General features: G+C 43.2%; 1 protein-coding gene across 1 annotated transcript in view; it reads right to left on the bottom strand.

The window, feature by feature from the left end:
• The window catches only part of LOC144668280 (A disintegrin and metalloproteinase with thrombospondin motifs 7-like), a 171,734-nt gene that overhangs the window by 58,221 nt on the left and 87,803 nt on the right, over nt 1–25,710 (bottom strand). Inside the window, exons 15-16 of the mRNA XM_078530110.1 lie at nt 21,275–21,519; nt 17,302–17,443 (exon numbers count right to left, since the gene is read on the bottom strand). Coding sequence (XP_078386236.1) covers nt 17,302–17,443; nt 21,275–21,519 — 387 coding nt within the window. The remainder of the gene's footprint in view (nt 1–17,301; nt 17,444–21,274; nt 21,520–25,710) is intronic.

The raw sequence follows: 25,710 nt of genomic DNA, 5'->3' as shown, positions 1-25,710 counted from the left end.
AAGAATCTATCTACCTCCGCCTTAAGAATATTCAATGACCCCACCTCCACCACCTTCTGAGGCAGAGAGTTCCAAAGTCGCGCAACCCTCAGAGAAAAAAATTCTCTGTCCTAAAAGGGCGACCCCTAATTTTAAAACAGTGCCCCCTAGTTTGGGGTCACCCATAAGAGGAAACATCCTCTCGACACCCACCATGTTAAGGCCGTTCAGGATCTTGTATAATTCAATCAAATTACCCCTCACTCTTCTAAATTCCAGTGGAAATAAGTCCAGTCCAATCTTTCCTCATAAGGCAACAGTGAGTTGTGATCTGGAATGTACTGCCAGAAAGGGCGGGGGAAGCAGATTCATTAGTGACTTTCAAAGGGAACTGGATAAAGGTTTAAAAATTTGCAGGGCTATGGAGAAAGAGTAGGGTAGTGGGCCTAATTGGATAACCCTTTCAGAGCCAGTACAGGCTTGATGGACCGAATGGCTTCCTTCTGTGCTGTAAGGCTCTATGACAGATCATGCTCAGTGTTGGCAGCAGCACAAGTGATTAAGGAAGATATAAAGCACTCCTCCATAAAGCTTGTCAAAGGAACGGTTACATACAGCCAGGCACAGTCGCTGTTTTCTGCCAACAATGAGCGTACCCTGTCTGAAGTTGTAGACAGACGAATTGGCATATATATACTGGAGGACATGGCAAACCAATACTTTTGAAGACTACCGGTTAGATTGGCACCTGAGATGAGAGGGTCCAATGAAGAGGGATTGAGTAGAATGGGCTGGTGGTTCTCAGGAATTAAAAAAAATGAATAGTGATCTAATTGAAACTTATAAAATTCTTTGAGGGCTGTTTGGGTAGATGCTGTTTCCCTTGGCCAGAGTGTATAGGACTCAAGTTCACAGCCTCAGGATAAAGAGTCAATCATTTAGGATTGTGATGAGAAATTTCTTTACTCATAAGGTTGTGAATCTTTGGAATTCTCTAACCCAGAGAGCTGTGGATGTCCCACCATTGAGCACATTTAAGACTGGGATTGATAGATTTTTGGACACTAAGGGATATGGGGAGGGGACAAGAAAGTGGAGTTGAGGTAGAATTTCAACCAGGATCTTATTGAATGGTGGAGCAAGCTCAACGGGTCGAATAGCCGACTCCTGTTCCAAATTCTTATGCAGTGCAGTTGACTGCAGGTATTTCTCTGTTGGGAATGGTTTGGATAAGGAACCACCGATGGGTTACAGACCCGAGTTCCAGTGAAGTTGGGGTGTAGGCTAGAATTGGTAAGAGTAGCTGGTCTTGGGTGTTTGCTGTGTTATACAACAGAAACCTGCGCATCAGAGGAAACTACATTCCAATGTGGAATGCAAAAGTTGGCGGGGGGTGGTTGGTGGGGGCAGTATTGCTCAAAGCTCACTCTCCCTAAACATGAACAACAAGGAGGGTAAAATGCACACCAATAGCCTTTGAGCTCCCTCAGTTAAAAGGATCAGACCCTGAATTACAATTACACCATTACAGTCACTCCCTGTTGCCCAAACAATGGAGGGATTGTGTGTGAAAATAAAAGGAATTCCACAGCCTTCTTTCCCTCAGATCCTGGTTTGTTAACAGTCTCAACGATCTGCTTCTATCACATGATATCATCCTTTCAGGATCCATCTCATACTGTAAAGGTCAAAGGTTGAAACAAACAGGCCCAGGTATTGTCAGATGTTGTGCGTTGACACACCATATCTGGCCTGGACAAATAAGAGCTCCCCGACATCGATAAACCCTCTGTGATTCTAATTTAAGTTGGCAATCTGTAAATTGAAGAAATTCCATCGCTTGTGACCTCTGACTCATAAAAACTTGCTAATGTAAGTGCCTGGGGCTGAAGAGTTTGAAGATTTGTTGATGGATTTGAAAAATGAATGTGAAAACAAATATCATTGGTATCAGAAAAAGTAATAGCCTTTCCGCAAACTGTGTATCAGAAACAAAGCTAATAGTATGAGTACAGAAGGCATCTGGTCACAAGTTAATCACAGATGAGGAAGGCTATTCTGCCCATCTAGTTCATTCATCTAGTGTGATTCTAACATCTCCACCTGCAAGTTTATTCTGCATAACTCTGAGAAGGGAAACATGTTGCTGAAGCTGCCGGTGCCAGGGTGAGGGACATCTCTGACCGGCTTGAAAGGATATTGGAGAGGGAGGGGGAGGATCCAGTTGTTGTGGTCCACGTTGGGACAAATAATATAGGCAAGACTAGGAAAGAGGACCTGTTTGGGGATTATCAGGAACTAGGAACTAAACTAAAGAACAGGTCCTCAAGGGTTATAATCTCCGGATTACTACCTGAGCCACGTGCAAATTGGCATAGGGACGTGAGAATAAGGGAAGTAAACACGTGGCTAAAGGAGTGGTGCGGGAAAGAGGGGTTCCATTTCGTGGGGCACTGGCATCAGTATTGGAACAGGAGGGATCTGTACCGTTGGGACTGTCTCCACCTGAACCGATCTGGGACCAATGTTCCAGTGAAAAGGGTAAATAGGGTGGTCAACAGGACTTTAAACTAGAAAGTGGGGGGGCGGAAGGGAAGGGTAAAACTCCAAGAAGCATGACTAATGGGAAACAAAGCAGCAGGTTAGCGTGTGGGGGGGGTGGATTCAACTTCATGGAAAATTATGAAAAAACTGAAAAGAAAGGAGAGCCCAGGAGAGGCTATTAAAGTCTCCAGAACACAAAATAGGACAGAGTGTTTGGAAAGGGCTAAGAATCTAACTTCTAGCACATCAGATAAAGGGACGACAATGAGAAAGGGGACGGGAAATACAGGACTGAAGGTGTTGTATCTGAATGCACGCAGTATATGAAATAAGGTAAATGAGCTTGTGGCGCAGATTGAAATTGGCAGGTATGATGTGGTGGGCATTGCGGAGACATGGCTGCAAGGGGATCAGGACTGGGAGCTAAATATCCAAGGATATACAACCTAACGAAAAGATAGGCAGGATTGCAGTGGGGGTGGGGTTGTTTTGTTAGTAAGAAATGAAATTAAATCGATAGCAAGAAATGACGTAGGGTCAGATGATGTAGAATCTGTGTGGGTAGAGTTGAGGAACTGCAAAGGTAAAAAAACCATAATGGGAGTTATGTACAGGCCTCCAAACAGTAGTCAGGATGTGGGGCACAAGATACACCAGGAGATAGAAAAGGCGTGTAAGAAAGGCAAGGTTACAGTGATCATGGGGGATTTCAATATGCAGGTAGACTGGGAAAATCAGGTTGGTAGTGGATCCCAAGAAAAGGAATTTGTGGAATGTCTACGAGATGGCTTTTTGGAGCAGCTTGTGGTGGAGCCCACTAGGGAACATGCAATTCTAGATTTAGTGATGTGTAATGAGGCAGATTTGATAAGGGAGCTTAAGGTGAAGGAACCCTTAGGAGGAAGTGACCAAAATATGATAGAATTTACCCTGCAATTTGAGAGGAAAAAGCTGGGATCAGATGTAACGGTATTACAGTTGAATAAAGGCAACTACAGAGGCATGAGGGAGGAGCTGGCCAGAATTGACTGGGAGATGAGCCTAGCAGGAAAGACAGTGGAACAGCAATGGCAGGAGTTTCTGGGAGTAATGTGGGAGACACAGCAAAAATTCATCCCTAGGAAGAAGAAGCAGACTAAAGGGAGGACGAGGCAACCATGGCTGACAAGGGTAGTCAGGGACAGCATAAAAGCTAAAGAGAAAGCATACAATGCGGTGAAGAGCAGTGGGAAACCAGGGGATTGGAAAGCCTACAAAGACCAACAGAGGACAACTAAAAAAGAAATAAAGAGGGAGAAGATTAAATATGAGGGTAAACTATCCAGTAATATAAAATAAGATTGCAAGAGTTTTTTTGATATATAAAGGGTAAGAGAGAGGCAAAAGTGGACATTGGGCCGCTGGAAAATGACGCTGGAGAAGTAGTAGTGAGGAATAAAGAAATGGCGGAGGAACTGAATAGGTATTTTACGTCAGTCTTCATGGTGGAAGACACGAGTAACATCCCCAAAGTTCAAGAGAGTCGGGGGGCAGAGGTGAGTATGGTGGCCATTACCAAGGAGAAGGTGCTAGGAAAACTGAAAGGTCTGAAGGTGGCTAAATCACCTGGACCAGATGGATTACACCCCAGAGTTCTGAAGGAGATAGCTGAAGAGATAGTGGAGGCGTTAGTGGTGATCTTTCAGGAATCACTGGAGTCAGGGAGGGTCCCAGAGGACTGGAAAATCGCTAATGTAACCCCCCTGTTTAAGAAGGGAGTGAGGCAAAAGACGGGAAATTACAGGCCGATTAGCCTGACATTGGTCGTTGGTAAGATTTTAGAGTCCATTATTAAGGATGAGATTTCAGAATACTTGGAAGTGCATGGTAAAATAGGGCAAAGTCAGCATGGTTTCATCAAGGGGAGGTCATGCCTGACAAATCTGTTAGAATTCTTTGAGGAGGTAACAAGTAGGTTAGACAAAGGAGAACCAATGGATGTTATCTACTTGGACTTCCAGAAGGCCTTTGACGAGGTGCCGCACAGGAGGCTGCTCGGTAAGATAAGATCCCATGGTGTTAGAGGCGAGGTACTAGCATGGATAGAAGATTGGCTGTCTGGCAGGAGGCAGAGAGTGGGGATAAGGGGTTCCTTCTCAGGATGGCGGCCGGTGACTAGTGGAGTTCCGCAGGGGTCAGTGTTGGGACCACAACTTTTCACTTTATACATCAATGATCTAGTTGAAGGAACTGAGGGCATTCTGGCTAAGTTTGCAGATGATACAAAGATAGGTGGAGGGACAGGTAGTATTGAGGAGGCGGGGAGGCTGCAGAAGGATTTGGACAGGTTAGAAGAATGGGCAAAGAAGTGGCAGATGGAATACAACGTGGGGAAGTGTGAGATCATGCACTTTGGTAGGAAGAATAGAGGCATAGACTATTTTCTAAATGGGGAGATAATTCAGAAATCTGGAGTGCAAAGGGACTTGGGAGTCCTAGTCCAGGATTCTCTTAATGTTAACTTGCAGGTTGAGTCGGTAGTTAGGAAGGCAAATGCAATGTTGGCATTTATTTCAAAAGGACTAGAATATAAAAGCAGGGATGTGCAGCTGAGGCTTTATAAGGCTCTGGTCAGACCACATTTAGAATATTGTGAGCAATTTTGGGCCCTGTATCTCAAGAAGGATGTGCTGGCCCTGGAGAGGGTCCAGAGGAGGTTCACAAGAACGATCCCAAGAATGAAAGGCTTAACATATGAGGAACGTTTGAGGACTCTGGGTCTATACTCGATGGAGTTTAGAAGGATGAGGGGGGATCTGAGTGAAACTTACAGAATACTGAAAGGCCTGGATAGAGTGGACCTGGGGAAGATGTTTCCATTAGTAAGAGAGACTAGGACCCGAGGACACAGCCTCAGAGTAAAGGGAAGACCTTTTAGAACAGAGATGAGGAGAAACTTCTTTAGCCAGAGAGTGGTGAATCTATGGAATTCATTGCCACAGAAGGCTGTGGAGGCCAGGTCAGTGAGTGTATTTAAGACCGAGATAGATAGGTTCTTGATTGGTAAGGGGATCAAAGGTTACGGGGAGAAGGCGGGAGAATGGGGTTGAGAAACTTATCAGCCATGATTGAATGGTGGAGCAGACTCGATGGGCCAAATGGCCTAATTTCTGCTCCTATGTCTTATGGTCTTTTCATCTTGTACTCATCAGGACAAATGCAAGAATGCCAAATTTCAAACAATCACAACAATTTATACTACAGGAGAGAAGGTTGCTGACTGGGGTTGGTAAGTTGGCTCTGATTAGCCGATAGTTCCCTGTTGCTTTCTCCATGGCAACACCTTGGCCAATCAGAATCAACTTGTCAACAAATCAGCACACTCTTCTCCTGTAGTATAACTTGTGATTGTTGAAATGTGGCATTCCTGTGTTTTTTTATTCTTTGCTGGGATGTGGGAGTCGCTTGCTAAACCAGCATTCCAATATTTATATTGCCCATCCCTAACTGCCCTTGAGAAGGTGGTGGTGAGTTGCCTTCTTGAACTGCTGCAGTCCATGTTTGTCCTGATGAGTGCAAAGGGAAAAGATTTGACAAAATCTTTCTTTTCAGCAATATTCAAGTTCTGTGCCCCCAAGTGACTGTTTAGTCCACATGTTGATCACTTGGTGTGTTAAGAAGAGTTTCTTCATGTCTGTCCCAAAATTATCCATTTCTAGTTTCAATCTGTGTCCCCCTGTTCTACTCCTACAGATTAATTTACAGGAATATTAATGGTTAGCTGCTTGTGCAGCTGGTTGTTATCACTTTGCTGTTTGTGGGAGCTTGCTGTGCGCAAATTGCCTGCTGTGTTTCCTACATTGTAACAATGACAACACTTTCAAAGTATGTCATTGACTGTGAAGCATTTTGGGATGTCTTGAGGTTGTGAAAGGCACTATAGAAATGTTAGTTTCTTTCAAGTGGCCAGCTGGCTCATGTTTTCAATTGCAATAAAAATACCTGGAAAAACTCAGCAGGTCTGACAGCATCTGCGGAGAGGAACACAGTTAATGTTTCGAGTCCGTACGGCTCTTCAACAGAACTAAGGAAAAGTAGAAAAGAGGTGAAATATAAGCTGGTTTAAGGGGGTGGGGTGGGACAGGTAGAGCTGGATAGAGGGCCAGTGATAGGTAAGGGATCGAAATAGGCTAAAAGGTAGAGATAAAACAATATTAATAAGCCTATTTCGATCCCTTCCCCCCATCCCACCCCCACTAGGGCTATCTGTACCCTGCTCGTCCTGCTTTCTACCCTTAATGTCACCTATTAGCACATTTCTTAGCTGATATCACCACCTTCAACACCTCATTGTCCTTTTGTCTATGACATCTTTTGGCTATCTCCACCTATCACTGGCCCTCTATCCACCTGTCCCACCCCCCCCTTAAACCAGCTTATATTTCACCGCTTTTCTATTTTTCCTTAGTTCTGTTGAAGAGTTATACGGACTCAAAACGTGAACTGTGTTCCTCTCCGCAGATGCTGTCAGACCTGCTGAGTCTTTCCAGGTATTTTTATTTTTGTTTTGGATTTCCAGCATCCGCAGTTTTTTGCTTTTACATTTATATAATGCTTTTCATGGCCCTGGAAGTCCCAAAGTGCTTTACAGCCAGTGAAATACTTCTGAAGTGTGGTTACTGATGTAATGTAGGAAATGCAGCAGCCAATTTGATTTGCACACAGCAAGCTCCCACAAACAATCATTAGATAATGATCAGATAACCTGTTTTTTTTTTGTGTGATGTTGATTGAGCGATGAATATTGACCAGAACACTGGGGAGAAATCCCCTGCTTTTCTTCAGAATAGTGCTATGGGGTCTTTCACATCCACCTGAGCAGGCAGAGGGGGCCTCAGTTTAAAGTCTCATCTGAAAGACATTGTAATTCTCATCACACTATTTGCTAATTGTTCCAACAACAACAACTTATAGTTAAAAAGCACCTTTAACGTAATAAAACATCCTTAGGTGCTTCACAGGTGCACTATAAAACAAAATATGACACTGAGCCACGTAAGGAGATATTAGGCCCGATGACCAAAAGCTTAGTCAAAAAGGTAGGTTTGAAAGGAGGAAAGTGAGGTAGACAGGGGGAGAGGTTTAGCGAGGGGATTCCAGAGCTGAGGGCCCAGACAGCTGAAGGCACGGCCACCAATGGTGGCATGATTAAAACAGGGGATGCTCAAGAGGCCAGAATTGGAGGAGCTCCGAGAATTCAGAGGGTTGTAGGGCTGGGGGACATTACAGAGATAGGGAGGGGGGAGATAATGGAGGGATTTCAATCCAAGGATGAGAAATTGAAAATTGAGACGTTGCCAGACTGGGAGCCAGTGGAGGTCAGTGAGTGCCAGTGGTGGGCAGGGAGTAATGGATGACCAGGATTTGTTCCTGGTTAGGATGCCAGGAGCAGAGTTTTGGATGAGCTCACATTTGTAGAAGTCAGTGTTAGAAAACCTCTACAGTGTTAATATGTAATTCAGTGGTGAGGTCTAAGCTGAGCAGTTAAATATTCCCCTTTCCAAAACAGTGCGTACAGGGACTAATGTTCCTGAGCAAAGGAAAGTTCACTCAGAGGTTCAGTATATCCAAAGCGCAGCATTCTCAGCTGATATTTGGCCCTGCCAAGAAATTTCATCTTATAAGCTACATACGCCCTCCTGTTGACAGGTCCACTGTATTTCTCAGGAGTTTTCTGCTGGTTTTCCATGTTGACCACTTCCATCAGCTCATTCAACCTTTTGCCAATTCTCAACTGTGCCATACACACACACACACATATACAGACACATATACAGACAGACACACACACACACACACACATATACAGACAGACACACACACACACACACACATATATACAGACAGACACACACACACACACACATATACAGACAGACACACACACACACATCATATGCAAGAAGCTCAGACTCTCCTGGGTTGCTATGATACCTTCAGCCATTGCTTTGGAGTCTTGGGCTTTGACCTCCAACAGCTGAGTTTCAATCCAGGCTGAGACTGTAGGGATCAGAATCCCCCCTTCCAACTCAAATTTTCAACTTGGCTGATTTCCAAACAGCCTGTGGAAGGAACCAGCCTTTGGTCTGCAGCATCAGAAGCAGCAGCTTGTGGTTCTATTGTGCTTCAACTGGGTGGGATGGGAAAGAATAGTTGATATTTAACAGGCTAAAAGGACGTTGCAGGAGACTGAAGGCATGATTGAAGTGTAATTGCTTTCAGCAGAGAGGGTGACAGAGAGGGTAATGTAAAAAGATTAGAAAATTCTAGATGGCAATTGGTAGCAACTTAAAGAACCGCTGCTGATGGTGAAGCAGAAGAAATAGAGTACAGGCAATTAGAAAGAGAAGAACTTACATTAATATAGCACCTTTCACATCCTCTGTAACCACCCAAAGCAATTTACATCCAATGAAATACTTTTTGAAGCATAGCCATCATTGCAATATAGGAAATGCGACAGTCAATTTGTGCACAGCAAGATTCCATAAACCGTAATATAATAATGACTCTCGCCCTTTCCCTGCCTCTGTTCTTGCTTAAACACTGTTAAATCTCTAACTTCTTCCAGTTCTGCTGAATGGTCACTAGCCTCAAACATTAACTCTGTTTCTTTCTGCACAGATGCTGTCTGACCTGCATAGTTTTTTCTGCATTTTCTGTTTTTATTTCAGATTTCCAGCGTCTGCAGTATTTCACTTTTGTTGATAGTGGATCGGCGATTCACTGACTGGTGAATTGCTGATTAATATAGAGCCCTTTGGAGATCCAGTGACATGTGGTTCTACTTTTCAAAGAGTTCCAAAGGCTCCCATCAAACCTCAAGGATGCCTTGACCATAGACCTGGTTAGATCACAATCTTATTTTAAGCTTACAATGCTGGCTCTCAGGCAACAGGATCTTGCATTTGGATAGTGCCTTTAACATAGTAAAACATTCCAAGGTACTTGACAGGTGCACTATCAAACAAAATTTAATGCTGAGTCACATGGGAATGTGTTAGGGCGGGTGATCAAACTGAGTCAAAGGAGCATCTTAAAGGACGAGAAAGAGGTAGAGAGGCATAGAGGTGTAGGGAGAGCATTTCAGAACTTAGGGGCCCAGGCAGTTGAAAACACAGCCGCCAATGCGGTGATTAAAATTGGAGAATGCGGAAGAAGCCAGAATTGGAGGAGTGTAGAAACCTCTCAGAGGGTTGTAGGGCCAGAGGAAGGTATAGGGAGAGGGTGGGAAAGATACAGAGATGCAAAGTGATGTCTGAAAAGCGATTTGTTTCATTTAATCACCTTGAATCAGACTTTCTTCAGAAAACCAATTCAGGGTCAACAGCAAGGAAAATTTGCAAGTATTTTTTTAAAGCAACACTGATAATGATTTTAATCCCAACTGAAGCAATGAAATCACAGGGGAGGGGGAAAGTAGATCCCAGCTTCAGCAATTACTCTACAAGAGACCAACAGGGAGAGGAGAGCTACGTTAGGACATAAATTGTACACAGGTCACCAGTGCATCAAACAATTACAATTCAACCAATAATGTATCTTAGAGCTTCTGTCTCAACCTCAGACGAATGTCACAACTGCACCACAGCCAGGATTACTCTACCTTCTGCCACCAAGAACCATCTGGCTTCTCAAGAGTGCCATTGTCCATTTTGGTGATGTGGGCCACTGTATTAAGAACTAAATAGTGACTGAGTGACCTTGTCTGCCCTCTGCAGTAGGTGTAGGAAATCCCATGGCGTTTTCCAAAGAGCAGCAGCACTCTCCCACCACTGCCCTGCCCAGTGTTTACCCATCAAACACCATCTGCTCATTCTTCCCATTGCTGTTTGGTGGGAGCTTGCTGTGCACAAATTATCTGCAACCTTCCCTACATTTCAACACTAGCTTCACTTCAAAAAAGTACTCCAGTGGCTGTGAGCTGCTTTGGAAGTCCTGAGGCGCTATCAAAATGCGAGAGTCTCTTGGCTCTTTAAATGCAAACGTTGACCAGTTTATCTTAAATTAAAGTCCGGACAGAGGAACATCATATGGCCACGGTTATCATTTGCCAAGGAAAATATTGGTAACTGTGATTCCCAGACTTGTATGGCCCAGTTCGAAAGATGCAGGAAGAAATGATGGAGCTCCTAATCTCACCCACTGGGGGAAGGGTGGTGTTTGAAACGAGCAGATGATCTCACAGTACTGGGATAGGAAGAGGAGGGAATTGGCCTCATCTGTCAGAGGCATCACAGCACCTTAACCGAATGGGGATAAAGGTCACGTTTTAGCAGGTATTCAGCGAAAGCCGAAATTGGTCTGACTCTGAGACTGCTTCTACTTGCTCAATGCTACTGCGGTGTGTCAGTGCTTTTAGCCGAACAATGACAATAAACTTAATCCCTCAGGATTTACGCAGGGCAAACACTCTGAATTTCTTGTACATGTTCCTATTTTGAAGAACTTATTTTAGAAATAAGTCTTTGAAATATCTCTATTCCAAATGTGGCTCCTTCAATTCATAGAATTATATATCATTTAGAGCACAGTTTGCTCTGCCATTTGATAAGATCACGGCTGATCTGGTTGTGACCTCCACTGTACTTTCCTGTCTACCCTCTATAACCCTTGACTCCCTTGCTAATCAAGCACCTATCTAACTCAGCCTTAAAAATAATATTCATCAACCTTGCCTTCACTGCTCTCTGGGGAACAGAATTCCACAGAATCACGACCCTCTGAGAAAAACATTCTCCTCATCTCCGTCTTAAATGGGAGACCCTTTATTTTTAAACTGTGCCCCCTAGTTCTAGTCTCTCCCACACAGGGTAACATCCTCTCAGCTGTTTAATAGGCGGATATCCATTTACCAAATAGGGCAGCAGGGGACATTCTGTGAATCACAACTGTTTTATTGTTAAACTATTGTTCAGTACAAATACCAGTTTCCACTCTTCCCTTCTATTCTAGCCTTTCCCTGTCCAAAAGCAAAAAAAAACACTCCCATTAGTGGTAAAAAACCCAGCTCTTAAGTCCAGGCTTCAATGAGCATCACCTGCTCTCAATTCACTCTGAAGCTTGACCTGGTTTACTCTTAAAGGAACCTGCATTTCTAACATTGTCAACAACTTCCACCCTGTCAAGTTCCCTCAAGATCTTATATATTTCAATAAAATCACCTCTCATTCTTCTAAACTCCAATGGATACAGGCCCAACCTGTCCAACCTTTCCTTAGAAGACAATCCCTTCACCCCGGGAATCAGTCAAGTGAATCTTCCCTGAACTGCAATTATATCCTTTCTTAAGCTCACTACCACCTTCTCAAGGGCAAATAGGGCTGGGCAATAAATGCTGGCCCAGCCAGCGAAGCCCACATCCCATGAATGAATAAAAAAAAGAGTAAGGAGACCAAAACTGTACGCAATACTCCAGATGTAGTCTCACCAATGTCCTGTACAACTGTAACAAAAGTTCCCTACTTTTATACTCCATTCCCCTCACAATAAACACCAAACTCCACACCAGTGTTTATGCTCCATATGCACCTTACTTAATTTTAACCTATAAATATATCCCTCAATTTCTTTCTCCCTCATGTATTTATCCAGCTTTCCCTTAAATAATATTCAGCTCAAAACCACTTCCTGTGGTAGCGAGTTCCACATTCTCACCACTCTCTGGGTTGAGAAGTTTAGAACAGTTTCTTTCCTCAGAGCTGATTACTATAGGGCTGGTCCCTTCACTGTGTCAGTTTTAGACTGGAGTCAGTTAATCACAGCCCCGCTTCCTGTTCTCACAGTCTGCTCTGTCGTTTCCTGCCTCTTCCAACTGGACAATTGCAAGGCTATTCCTTCTGGGATTAAAAACCAGTTCTCGTTTTCCTCAGGTCTTGACATACTGTGGTAGGTGGAGGAGCTGGAGGAAGGGTCACAGTGGGCAAGGGAGCTCTGAAAATTCTGCCCTTGAGAAGGGTCAGGAAGAGATGGGTGAGAGGGGAGCATGTTGAGTCGCCCTCTCCCGCTCGCCCTCCTTCCTGAGGGGGAAGGAGCTGCCTTGGTCATGGTCTCACCATGTGAGGAGCCGCTGGGAGGTCATTAGTTCCACTTCGTGCCAGTACAGTTTTACCAGTTTCTTCACCATGAAACACAGAATTAAGAAAAATACATCATATTTAGTTTATTTGGGGGTGGAGTGGGGAGAAGTGGGTGAATATTTTTTGTTCATTAAAGTGTTGGGAATTGGAAGAAATTCTTTTAGGAGAGGAAGTAGTGCCAGCTTCCATCTAATGTCAATCTATCCCAACTTTTTTTTATTCTTTCATGGGATGTGGGCACCATTGGCAAGGCTGGCATTTTTTGCCCATCCTTAATTGCCCTTGAACTTACTAAGCCATTTCAGGGGGCAGTCAAGAGTCAACCACATTGCTGTAGGTCTGGAGTCACATGCAGGCCAGACCAGGTAAGGACGGCAGATTTCCTTCCCTAAAGGACATGAGTGGACCAGGTGGGTTTTTACAACAATCGCTGATTGCTTCATGGCTACCATTACTAAGGCTCGCTTTCAAAATTAGATTTATTAACTGAATTTAAATTCCACCAACTGCCATGGCGGGATTTGAACATGTGTCCCCAGAGCATTAGCCTGGGTCTCAGGATTATTCACTCAGTGACAGTACTGCAGTGCCATCATCTCTCCAGCTACAGCAGTATGAAATTAGACTTCCCATACCAGCCATCTCTATGGCTTCTGTGACACAAATAATCAACTTTGAGGGAAATAGTGCCAAGTTATGGGAAACTCTGACAACATCCATTCAGAAGAAATAAAAGAACCTTCATTCCTATAACTCCTTTCACCACGGGACATCTCAAAATACTTTATGGGCAATGATGTATGTCTGAAGTGTACTCATTGTTGTAATGTAGGAAATTCGTGCGCAGCAAGATTCCACAAACAGCATGAGATACGGACCAGATTATCCATTTTAATGATGCTGACTGAAGGATAAATGTTGGCCCCAGGACATTGGAGAGAATTTCCCTCCTCTTCTCTGAACAGTGCTCATAGGATCGTGGAACCATGAGAGGCACTGCTGTCAAGAAAGTGGTAACTATGACAGAACTTCACCTTAGCAACGGATTAAGAGTCCAAGCGAGCTAGGGTTGAGGCACGATGCTACAACACCTTAACCATGGGCCACCACAAGGTAGTAGCCCCGGTTCATTCAAATTCGGGGGCATGAGGTGACTACAGATCAACAATTGGCTGCAGACAGGGTAACACTGCTAACAGAAAAGGATGAAGACTCTTGTTGGTTTTAAGCAGCTGCACAAGCTGTTATGTGGCTCTATCTCTCTTTAATTCCTCTCTCCTTAACTTGCTGTTAATCAGTTCCTGGCTTAGTACATATCCTCATGTGTGTGGGACCCAACTGAGGTATCAACTTGGTGCCAGAGGCAAAACAAAGCTCGAGATAGTTCAGGATTGTACAGCACAATAGTCACAACCTGAGTCTGGTCTTGGCAATGTGCTCTAAACACAAACACACACTGCCTTATACACACACAGCCTTATACACACACAGCCTTATACACACACTCGGGGCTGTTTGAACTGGGAGTCACTGTAAGTACACTTGGCAGCACTCAGTTTTCAAACCATTAAAATTAATCATTAGGCAAAGCCAGAAGCCTGAGGAAAGGAGCATAGGAAAACAGCTGATTAAGTAGAAGATAGCGGGAGAGCCATTCTTATTACTTTGTCAGCTCAGCAAGTTTGTGTTGAGTCAAGGAAAGACTCGGGAGCTGGAGAAACAAAGAACATTACATTGAGGGTAGTGTTCTCACTGAGATCAGCAGCAGCTCTCCTTCTACTCGTTATACTGTATTTGTTAGCTAACACATTAGATGTGTGACACTGCAAGTGAATCTCATCCATCCCAACCTCCTCCAGCTCTACAGCCCTCCGAGATCTCTACGCTCCTCCAATTCTGGCCTCTTGCACATCCACCTGTTCTTCCACTCCACCATTGGCAGCCTAAAACCCTCCACCTCTCTACCCCTCCCTCCTCCTTTAAGATACTTCTTAAAACCTACCTCTTTTAGCCATATGCCCTAATATCTCCTCATCTGGCACATGTATATTTTGTTTGATAATACTTCTGTAAAGTGCCTTCTGAAGTTTTAGGGTGTCAAAGATGTTACATAAATGCAAGTTATTGTTGTTGTTGAATGTATTGGAAAACTAACCTGCTTCATATTAACTCCTGCTCTGTGTGGCTGAGGAGTTAACATTCCCCCGATAGATGTGATCAATGCTATATCAACCTGTTAGGGCAGCTGAACTACATATGACTGGGGGAACCACTTCTAAGTTAGAATTTCTTCACCACATCTCTCTTGAGAGTTATACGGTATCATTACCGGCCGAAGCCAATCCTATTTTTGCATTGTGTTAAGCAGAGGGTATTTCCTTACACCACTCGCCAACCTTGATGAGAAAAGGTGATAGAAACTACACAGCTGACCACCCACAGCTGTAATAAATGAGTCTTTATACCAACACCCCCTATGGAACCTGAGCTTTTGGGTTCTTTCCTAAATAAAGCTTCAATGTACAAGGGATTAAGCTTGAAATCTCAGGTCTAAGGGTCAGAAACCAAACCAACAACCTGAGGGGGCTGAAAAAGTGGGATCCAGTAACACATTTGACCAGTGCTGAAAAGCCAATAATACTGAGCTGGGTGTGCAGGCATTCTGATCATTTCCTCCTCTCACTGCCTCTTGCTTGTTTGTGTTGGTTGTCTTTTTTAAAATGTTAATCCTGATTTTCTAATTTACTTTGCTACCTTTGTGTTTAAAAAAAGGTTGAAATAGGAACATGTGACTGGATCTTGTGGGCAGGAAATTCTGTTCCACGTTGATCAACACATGGAATGATGTTTAGGTAAAATATCGATGGAAACAAAAAAAAATCCCAGGATCACTTAAGAAACAACGATGGGGAATAGTCGGAATGATGAGCACTGATATTTTCCCTGTTCATTCTCAGGATGTGGGAGTCGCTGGCTAGGCTAGTATTATTGCCCATTCCTAATTGCCTTTGAAAAGGTGGTGGTGAACCTTCTGAACCACTGCAGTCCATGTGGTGTAGGTACACCCACAGCGCTGTTAGGGAAGGAGTTCCAGGATTTTGACCCAGCGACAATGAAGGAATGGTGATGTATTTCCAAGTCAGGATGGCGAGTGACTTGGAGACGAACTTCCAGATGGTGGTGTTCCCATCTATCTGCTGCCCTTGTCCTTCTAGGTAGTAGTGGTTGTGGGTTTGGAAGGTGCTGTCTAAGGAGCCTTGGTGAATTCCTGCAGTGCATCTTATAGATGGTACACACTGCTGATACTGTGTGTTGGTGATGGAGGGAATGAATGTTAAGTGGTGCTGGATGGGGTGCCAATCAAGCAGGCTGCTTTGTCCTGAATGATGTCAAGCTTCTTGAGTGCTGTTGGAGCTGTACTCATCCAGGCAAGTGGAGAGTATTCCATCACACTCCTGATTTTGTGAAGTCAGGAGATGAGCCATTGGCCAAAAAGCCTTTATCATCCTTATCTATCTCATGACTGGAGTAAAATAAAACCTATGGTACGAGTTAATTGGAACTTTTCTGTCAGTCTCTTAGCAATCAGTTTTGATTTGTGCTAAAACGCTGGCTAGTATAGTTTAAGTCAAATTGTGTGTATGCCTTGCTGTTCATTATAGATCAATTATCACTGGACAAGATGTGAAGACTATAGTTTCGCGTTGCCGAAATTATTCCCATCATTGTATTCATTGAGGATGGATAAAGTTCAGGGCTCCCACTGAGGCAGTTCCTTCAATTTGTTTCATCTTGGTCTATACTCAAGTTGTGTAAAGTTTCTGGAAAGTTCTGGCTATCCTCTCAAAACTCCACAACGCCTGTGTAACTTTATATCCAAACACTGGCTGGCTGCCTTCTTTGGTCTGACTAAACCTTACACACAAAATCGTGGACAAGCTTTCTCCTCTGAAATCTGCATGTTTCTGCTGCACTTCCTGTCTCTCAGTGGAGGAACACGAAAAGCAGTGGAGCAATAACCCTGTTTAGTGAAGGTACTGAGGGGAGGGTTCACACAATAGAGGGCTCAAACTGGAGCCCAAAGCTCCTCTTCCAATGAAAAACCAGGAGAATACCCGAACCTTTTCTGCAACAAACAAACCATGAGTGAAACTTCGGCACTTCAATATGTGAGAAACCCTATTAAAAAACTTAAATTGGATTGTCGATTTTTTCAAAAAAGTCCCGTGCTCTCTACAGAAGACCATGAGTTCAAGCACCACTCCAGAGCACATAACCTGAGCTGACACCCCTGGTGCACTACTGAGGGAGTGATGTCCCGTCTTTTGGATGTGTCACTAACCTGAGACCCTGTCTGCCCTCTCAGTTGGATGCAACTGAGTCTTGATTAATGGTTATCTCAATCAACATGGCTGAAAAAGAATTATCTGGTCATTAGCACGCTGCTTGTGGGATCTTGCTGTGCACAACTTGGCTGCCATGTTTTCTACGTTACAAGTGACTGCACTTCAAAAAAGTACTTGATTGGCTGCGAAGCACTTTGGGACATCCTGAGGTGTTGAAAGGTGCTACAGAAATGTAAGTCTTTGTTTTCTTTTCCCCTTTCCAGGGGTCTGAGAATTAGCATCGGTTTATTCTGGGGAAACGTTGAGATCCTTACCGCCCCCACAGGTTGCCGTGCATTCCGTCCACAAGCCATAACGCCAGAAAAACTCTGGTGGCTGAATTTCGTTTTCATGATCCAGGTCGCGTCGAACAGTGTATTCAAAACGCACCCCAGGGTTTGCCTCCTGAAATAGCAGCTGTTAAAAAAAATGAACAGAAAATTTTGAAAGTTTGTGAAAATTTCCATTAGGAAATTTTGTACTTTTTAAAAAAATATATTGATGACTTGGTAGGAACAAGGAAAAATCCAGTGCACATGGCCGTAAATGCTGTCTCTAACAATGCCTCAGCTGAACCACATGAATTTCTGGACATGGCCGTAAAAGCAACAAGTATTGATCTGTCAATTAATCAGAACCAGTACCAGTGGATAACTTTCTTACCTCTGAGGCAGAAGGTGATGAGTTCAAGTCCCACTCCAGAGCCTTGAACACAAAAATCTAGGCTGTGGCTGAAGGAGTGCTACATGGTTGAAAGCACTGGTCTACAGATATGACATTAAACCAAGACCTGACTGCCCTCTCAGGTGGATGTAACAGATCCCATGGCACTATTTTGAAGAAGAACAGGGAGTTTCCTCTGTCCTGACCAATATTTATCCCTCAACTGACATTGTTAAACCAGAGTATCTGGTCATTTTTACTATTTGTGGGAGCTGCATTAAAGGGGGTTACATATATACAAGTCGTTGTTGTTGCTGGATATGGATCTGTGGGTTTACCCTTTGTTCCCTTATTTAGTCTGTGTTGATTTGGAACTTGTGGTTGATTCAAATGTCCTCTGCAAAGTCTTGCAAAGAGACTAGAAGGTCAGTCATACACTTCCTAGTTTGTGCTGAGGTAAATGACCTCACCTGGGGGTTGGGGGCATATAATTTCCTTTCACGTCCTTTGGCTAAGAGGGGAGGGAAAGTAAAACCTTTCCCTCTCCAGATTAATGTCCTGTGACTTACTCCCATGTGTTGAAATTTTCTTCTGAACAGGATTTGGTCCGGAGCAAAGCTTTACACAGTTCAATAGCCTCGCTGTCCATGGTGGGAGGGGGATCACACATGAAGAGTAGCCCCTCAGGTTTGAAGGGCTGCTAATGTTTGTGAAACTTATAGCCTAGCTTGGATCAGTGTCTTCAGGATTCAGACACAGAGAGAGAGAGAGAGAGAGAGACGAGAGAAAGAGAGAGACGAGAGAGACGAGAGAAAGAGAGAGACGAGAGAGAGAGACGAGAGAAAGAGAGAGAGGGAGAACGAGCGAGTGAGTGAGGGAGAGAGAGAAAGTTGGGCCAAAAATTACACAGGTCTTTAATATTTTCAAACACCACATTGGACAATTTACAAACACCAGTGGGAACAAGCAGATCAGCAATAAATCAGCCACAGCAGCGTGTGCGCTCCCGTAATATTTGACAGCATCTGAAGTACACATGCTGTTTGTCTCTTTCAGCACAAGAAGCCATATTATTCTTGAGCAGACCTCAGTACTGTCTCCTTACAATTAACAATGTGGCAGAATATGCATTTATACACTATACACAACATACAAAATAGGAGCAGGAGTAAGCCACATGACTCCTCAAGCCTACTCCACCATTCAATAAGACCAGGGGTGATCTTTTATCTTGACTCCACTTTCATGCCCTCTCTTTGTATCCCTTAGTGTCTAAAAAGACCTAAACCATTTCAGAGAATCCTAATTGATATATTGAGCCTAAAAAAACAGCCAGTCTTCTGTTCATCAACACGATCTGCCCTTGGCTCCTTACACTTCATCTAACCCTTAATTTATAAGGACAGGTTGCACAGACCAGGCTTGTATTCCCTTGATAATTGAAGATTGAGAGGTGATCTAATTGAGTTGTTTAAGATGATTAAAGGAGTTGATAGGGTAAATAAAGAGAAACTATTTCTGCTGGTAGGGAGAGTCCAGAACCCTAAAATTAGAGCTCGACCATTCACAGGTGATGTCAGGAAGCACTTCTTCACTCACCAGGTAGTGAAAATCTGGAACTCTCTTCCCTTAAAAAGCTGCTGGGGTGGGGGTTGTGGGGGGGGGCAGAATCAACTGAAATTTCCAAAGAGAGATTGATGGATTTTTGCTAGGCGGGGTATTAAGGGATAAGGTGAGTAGATAGAGTTCAGATACAGATCAGCCATGATCAAATAGAATAACGCAACAGAGTCAAAGGGCTGAATGGCCTCCTCCTGTTCCTGTGTTCCTTCAACAGCCTATCAGATCCAGCATAACAACTGGCATCTTGGAAGAACAGATTACTGTAACATTTTAATTGGTGCACCATGATGTTCAAAGAAATAATATGTATCTATAATATGTTTTTAAAAAGTAATAATTGTTAATCGTTTCCATTATAAATTTCTGTGCCTATATTTACAATACAAATTTGCCTATGTAAACGGGTCACACTGTAATTACATACTCTCACCATGAATGGTGCTGAAATATCACCACTGGCAGCAGAGTGTAATCACAGAGTGATTGGCAGTTTCCATTATCATTGTATACACAGGAATTTCTAATAGAAAAATTAAAAATGTATGAATTTAAAATGAGGGCTGAATTACAGGCATAGAAATTATCCCCCGGCTTCTAGCAATACTCCATCTGAAAACGGCATTTGGTCTTAACTTCCATTCTGCACCACCATGGGAATCTGATTGAGTGTTAACATATTAAATGTTCTCCTTCATCATGTTGACACACAGTCACGCCTGCAGCTACATACTTCATCCACAAATGGAACTTTCAGAGACTTGCAGATCCTTCTGTCTACACTACAGCAGCACTGATGCAGGCTCAGGGAATTTACTTTGTCTTGGTTCTCCGCGGTCAATGTCACAATGTCACAGGAAATCCACAAATTACAATGATGAAGTTACTCAAATATCGGCAGCAGCTCAGCTGCTGCAATGTGGAATGCAACGGCAGCATCAACCATTTTTAATCAAAATCAATTTTAATTTTGCTTGGCTGATTGTCACCCAATGACCTCTGCCAGAACTGCATATGTTTTGACACCAGACGAGAACAAGATCAAGTTCCACCGTGATGTCCCCACAGTCGAATAGCACACGGTACAGACTTCCACACAAGGTATGGACACTTGGTGTGCTGTTTGAGGCTGCTTGGCAGCCTTTGGAAACTTACTTAAGCAAAGGCTCAATCTTTTCTGGACAATAATTCCTCATTTTTAGTTTTTAAGAAGTTTTATTATAGTTTCAATTAAAATATTGTGTTCTGATGTTCAACATCGTTGTTTATCCAAGCCTACACCACAAGGTCTCCTTGCCTACATTCATGTTTCCTCTTTATCAACAAAGATTTGCTCCTGTTTAATGTTTCAGACTCCCTGTTCTCGACATCAGACCAAGCATTCCCTCCCCCGACTCCCCTCACTCGCAGTCAACAAAAACCTCAAGGACAAGGCTCGGCACTACAAGAAAGAAAAAAAACGACTCACATTTATATATCTCACAGGAACATCTCAAAGAGTTTCACATGCACTGAATTAGTGGAACAATGATGGCTCCACAGCTCCGTAGGTGAAAGCAGCAGCTGTTTAACATAGAACAGGGTCTGAATCCAACCCAGTTTAATGAGATGAATGTTTTCCCTCTCTGTTCCGTCTATGTCTGGCCCCATGTTTAATAAAGCATATGGGATCCTGGGTTTTTATAGAGGTGTAGAGCACAAAAACCAGGAAATTATGCTCAACCAACATAAAACACTAGTTCAGCCCCAGCTGGAATATTGAGTCCAATTCTGCATACCAGACCTCAGGAAGGAAGTAAAAGCTATGGAGGGGCACAGAAGAGGTTTACTAAAATGGTTTCAGGGATGAAGGTTTACAGTTACAATGAGAGACTGGACAAGTTGGGGTTGTTCTCCTTACAGCAGAGAAGGCTAAGAGGGGATTTGCTAGCAGTGATTAAAAGCATGAAGAAAATGCAGAATTACCTGAATCCACACTGGCTCCTTGGTAGGACCTGGTGATGTGAGGTTCTCCAGATTCCCATTTCTTTCATAGGTGAAGGTTGTCCCAGCCACCTTGTAGTCTCCATTCCACTGGATTATCCAGCCACCATTTAAAAAATACTTCTCAGGATCATCACTCCGCAAGGCCAGGAAGTTTCCTGCTTCCGCTACCTCCTCAATTCGAATCTCACGGGCACCTTCAGGAATTAGCCCAATGTCTACATAACCTAAGAACATAAATACGTCAAGGTACAGGGTTAATCTTCTCATCCATCTATGGTTGCTACGCTGGTTGGACATTGTGCTGGAGGTTTCATCACAACCTTCAACAGCACCGCAGCCTTTCCCCCATTTCCATAATTTCTATTACTGATAAACAGAATGTTCAGATAAAATGAAAGACAAGCCACTTTTATCTATTCCCCCTGTGGTTCCTCTCTGGAGTTGTTCACAGCAGTATCCTGGAGATTAGTTTTCAATTGTTGTGTAATCCTGGAGGATTGACAATATGACCTCCACCCCTCTGCATTATCCACGATGTTAAGGGCTAATCACGTTTTCATCTGTATCCTTCCTCAACCCCAACCCTTGCTGAGTTAGTTATCAAAGCTTTGAATGCATCGAGCCAGTATTTACTGCACCAGTAATCCATTGCTTGTGAACCAATCTTTCATTAAACTAGGTTTAATGTGTTCTTCCAACCCAGGCCTCTTGTGCATCCTCAGCTTCCTTCGCTTCACCATCGGTGGCTCGTGGACGTCTAGGCCCCAGGTTCTGGAATTTCTTCCCTGAACCTCTCTGCCTCTCCACCATTCTCGCTTCCTGAAAACCTACCTCTTCAGCCAGTCTTTTAGTTACCCATCCAATTGTTTCCTCCTTAAGTTCGGTGTCAATTTTTGTCTGATAATGCTCCTGCAAAGCACCTTGGGATGTTTTCCAAAATTAAAGGATTTTATCTGAGGATCTGATGAGTTTATCTAAAGGAATTACAGAAGTGCAAGTTGTTGTTGATGTTGAAGGTTGAATTCTTTGCTTTTTCAATCTATGCTGGTTATCACCCATTCCCCAAACCCTCTTTGGGTTTCATGTAATATTTACAGCAAGTGACTTGGTAAGGCATCCCCAACAAATGTGCATATTTCCACATGATGTTCAATTTACTCCCTGCACACAACATGGTTATATAAAATTTTCCAACCGCAATGTTTGCTCAGAACATATCTGAGTGATAAGTCACTGTCTACGTTAAATGACGTACCCTACTCATATTATGTAGGATTTAGTTGATGTCCTGTGGTGTTGTAAACATGGAATCTAGACCATGTGTGGCCTTCAGGTGAAGCAGAATTGCATTGGAAGACGTAATTGCACCAGGATGCACAGAGGTAATTTAATCCTCATCTTAAAGTCACTCATTCTGAGTTTATTTTTATATTTCCATTATAGATTTCTATGTCTATATTTATAATGGAAATTGTCTATGTAAACTTGTCACACTGTAATTCCACCCTCCTGTCAGTGGTGGCGTAATACTGCCTCTACTGGGGGAAGGATATAACTACAGGTGACACATGACATAGTTTGCAATGATAAATATGGATATAGGAATTTATAATAGAAAAGGTTGACAGGAAATGCATACAGGTGTAATTTTTTTAAAATATGTGATATAAATAATTATAAAGCCAACAGGAACTACAAATCTGTTTTTCAAGATTACACCATAGATCCTGAGCTAATTATTTTTGTTGTGAATGGTAGTGTCTTCATCAATGACAAAATCATGAGCCACTATTGGAACTGTCCTCAATTAGCTGAATAAAAATGGTACAAAACTCCTGAGGAGGCAAGGCAGTAACCAGAGCACAGAGATTTAAGGTGATCGGCAGATGAATTGCCAGTGGCAGGGGTGTTGACCCGGAGAATTGTTTTTGTGTAGTTAGCTGCTCTGATCTGGAATGCAATGCCTGAAAGGGTGGTGAAAGCAGATTCATTAGTAACTTTCAAAAGGGAATTTGATAAATACTTGAAGGTGATAAATTTGCAGGGAAAGGATATGGGAATAGGGTTAGCTAGACAGTTCTTTCAAAGAGCCAGCATAGGCACAATGGGATGAATGGCCTCCTTTTGTGCTGTTTCATTCCATGATTCTATAATTCTGTGAGACAATGCTCTCGTACTCTGGTCTTAAACATGTTGATTTAATTTCTCTGTAAAAATTATTAATTCAAACCAAAACACAAGTTTCATTGAGTGGTTTTCACTGGAATGTAACTTACATCTGCTGAGTGCTGATGGAGTTTAAGATGTTTGTGTCCTTTTGCAGAGCATTTGGAAGTTGAGGACATATTGTGGCCACATGTCAAAAATATAATAGTTCTGAAATAGGAAGCCAGCTCCACTAGGAATCAGATACAGTAGAAGGGGTTGAATTGGGACAACTCGATAGAAAGCAATCTGTCCCGATTAACCAACCCTGTTCCACCAAACAGAACTTTTTCAACTTGGCCTGGTACCGTCAAAGATTTGTTTAAGTGAGTGCTCAGATTTCTTGGTCCCTGCACCTCCTTAAAATTGTTCCATTTAGTTTTTAACTGCTTCTCATTTTCCTTCTAAAATTATAAACTGAGTTATTAACAATGTAAAGGTTCTTATCACCCTCTCCTTATATGGAATTGTTTTAACTTTTGGCATAATAAGATAGGTGACACGAAAATTAACAAACTGGAAGGAGAATTAGGAATTGAAGGGTTCAAACAGTCAGAAATAAATCTCTCCTCTCCCATGGTGTGGGACTTCTGCCCGTTAAAAGCTTATTGAAGAACTGGTCAAGCTCACTTCATGTAGGACCCTGACAACTGCATCCGTGTAGGCTTGATCCAGACACAGCTGCCGGAAACTAACTCGGGTGTTCAAAGCAGACAAGTGGATATTGACTTACATTTGGAAATTCACCTCCTACCTGCTTGTTGTAAGCCAATTTTCGTCCTATTGCGGGTAACTGAATTTTATTTAAGAGTCGTCACTCAGATACCAACTGAATTAAGTGTTCCTCTGACAATTGTCCATATACTATAACAATTAATAAGAGCCAGAAGTATGCAATTACCTCTCTGTCTGCTCTGCTGAAATGAAAAATTGGCAAGTTTCAATCAGCATTAATTTAAGAATCGGCAAAACATTCAGTTCTGAAAACAGACAAATCTAGAATTCAGTTTATAACAAGACGAAAACAGAGGCGGCAGCTTTGTGGGGGGGGAAGAATTCAATTTCTAAAGTGTTTTTTTCCCCATTTTGGCTGAGCAACACATAAGAGATCAATTTTTTGTAAAAAAAAAAATAATCGATACTCACAAACAGGACCATCCAACCAGAGTGCTTAAATTCCATATTGTTACATTGTGCAAACACAGATTCTAACACTGCATTTTCCCTCTTTTAAAGTTGGAATTGAGACACACCTCGTGGGAATAGAGAGAAGTTTAACTTTGCATCATTGTCATGCTGATCCTGACCAGAGAGTTTGGCTCTTGGCTGGCCTTGGAAAGAGTATTCATGATGCAGTTCAACGGGCTGATAATCAGCCCGGAAATCCTTCCACTACCTTCCCACTATTCCCCTGAGGGAAAAAAGTGGGTGTGATGATATGCTTAAAAAAATACTGGGTGACGGAGTTTGTAAAGGTTCAGTTTCCTTGCACTGGTATCACTCACCTTGATGCGTCAAAAAAGCAAATCTACCGGTGCTGAGACAAGCCATGTCCAACCTACATTATATTAGAGGTGACGGCATGGTGGTATAGGAATAGGTGTGTTTAAATGGGCTTTCTATTACCTTATCACACAGTCCTAAGCAAATCTAAAATGGGGATTATCACAGTGTGCCCCGGCTATATTATTGGGAACACATTTGAAGTGGATGCAAACTGGGACAATGAGGGTGAAGTGCGTCTTGGGTGACAGCACAATGTAGGCAATTGTGAATCAGGAGCTGGTTTTACTCAGCACCAATTTGTTATTCCCTGTTTTACTCTCTGTTTGACTCTCTGGGCAGAATGTCCCCCCTGTTGTGGCGGGGTGGGGGGGGTGGGGGTGGGGTAAGGTTGAAGAGCAGACGCGCAGAGGCGCGCCTCCGATCGGTGCCCCCAAGTGGGCCCAGGCTGCCATTTTATGTGAGCGAGCCAATTAAGGCCCACCCAGTGTGACATCCGCCAGGAAGCGCTGTGCAGTCCCTGTGCGGGCAGGGAGGGGAATCCCTAAACCCGAGAGTGTGCTCTTTCGCGCATGTGCATGAAAGAGCGCACTCATCTACCTGAGGCTCAGTGCTGCCTCAGGGAGATCGGCTCTACAGTAAAAAAAATGTTAAAAATAGAAAAAAAAAAATTTCCCTGACATGTCCCCTCATGCGACCCTGTCACA

Source organism: Cetorhinus maximus, chromosome 26 (assembly GCF_964194155.1).
Source record: "Cetorhinus maximus chromosome 26, sCetMax3.hap1.1, whole genome shotgun sequence".
Taxonomy (NCBI): Eukaryota; Metazoa; Chordata; class Chondrichthyes; order Lamniformes; family Cetorhinidae; genus Cetorhinus; species Cetorhinus maximus.
This window is presented reverse-complemented; position numbering and strand designations above follow the sequence as displayed.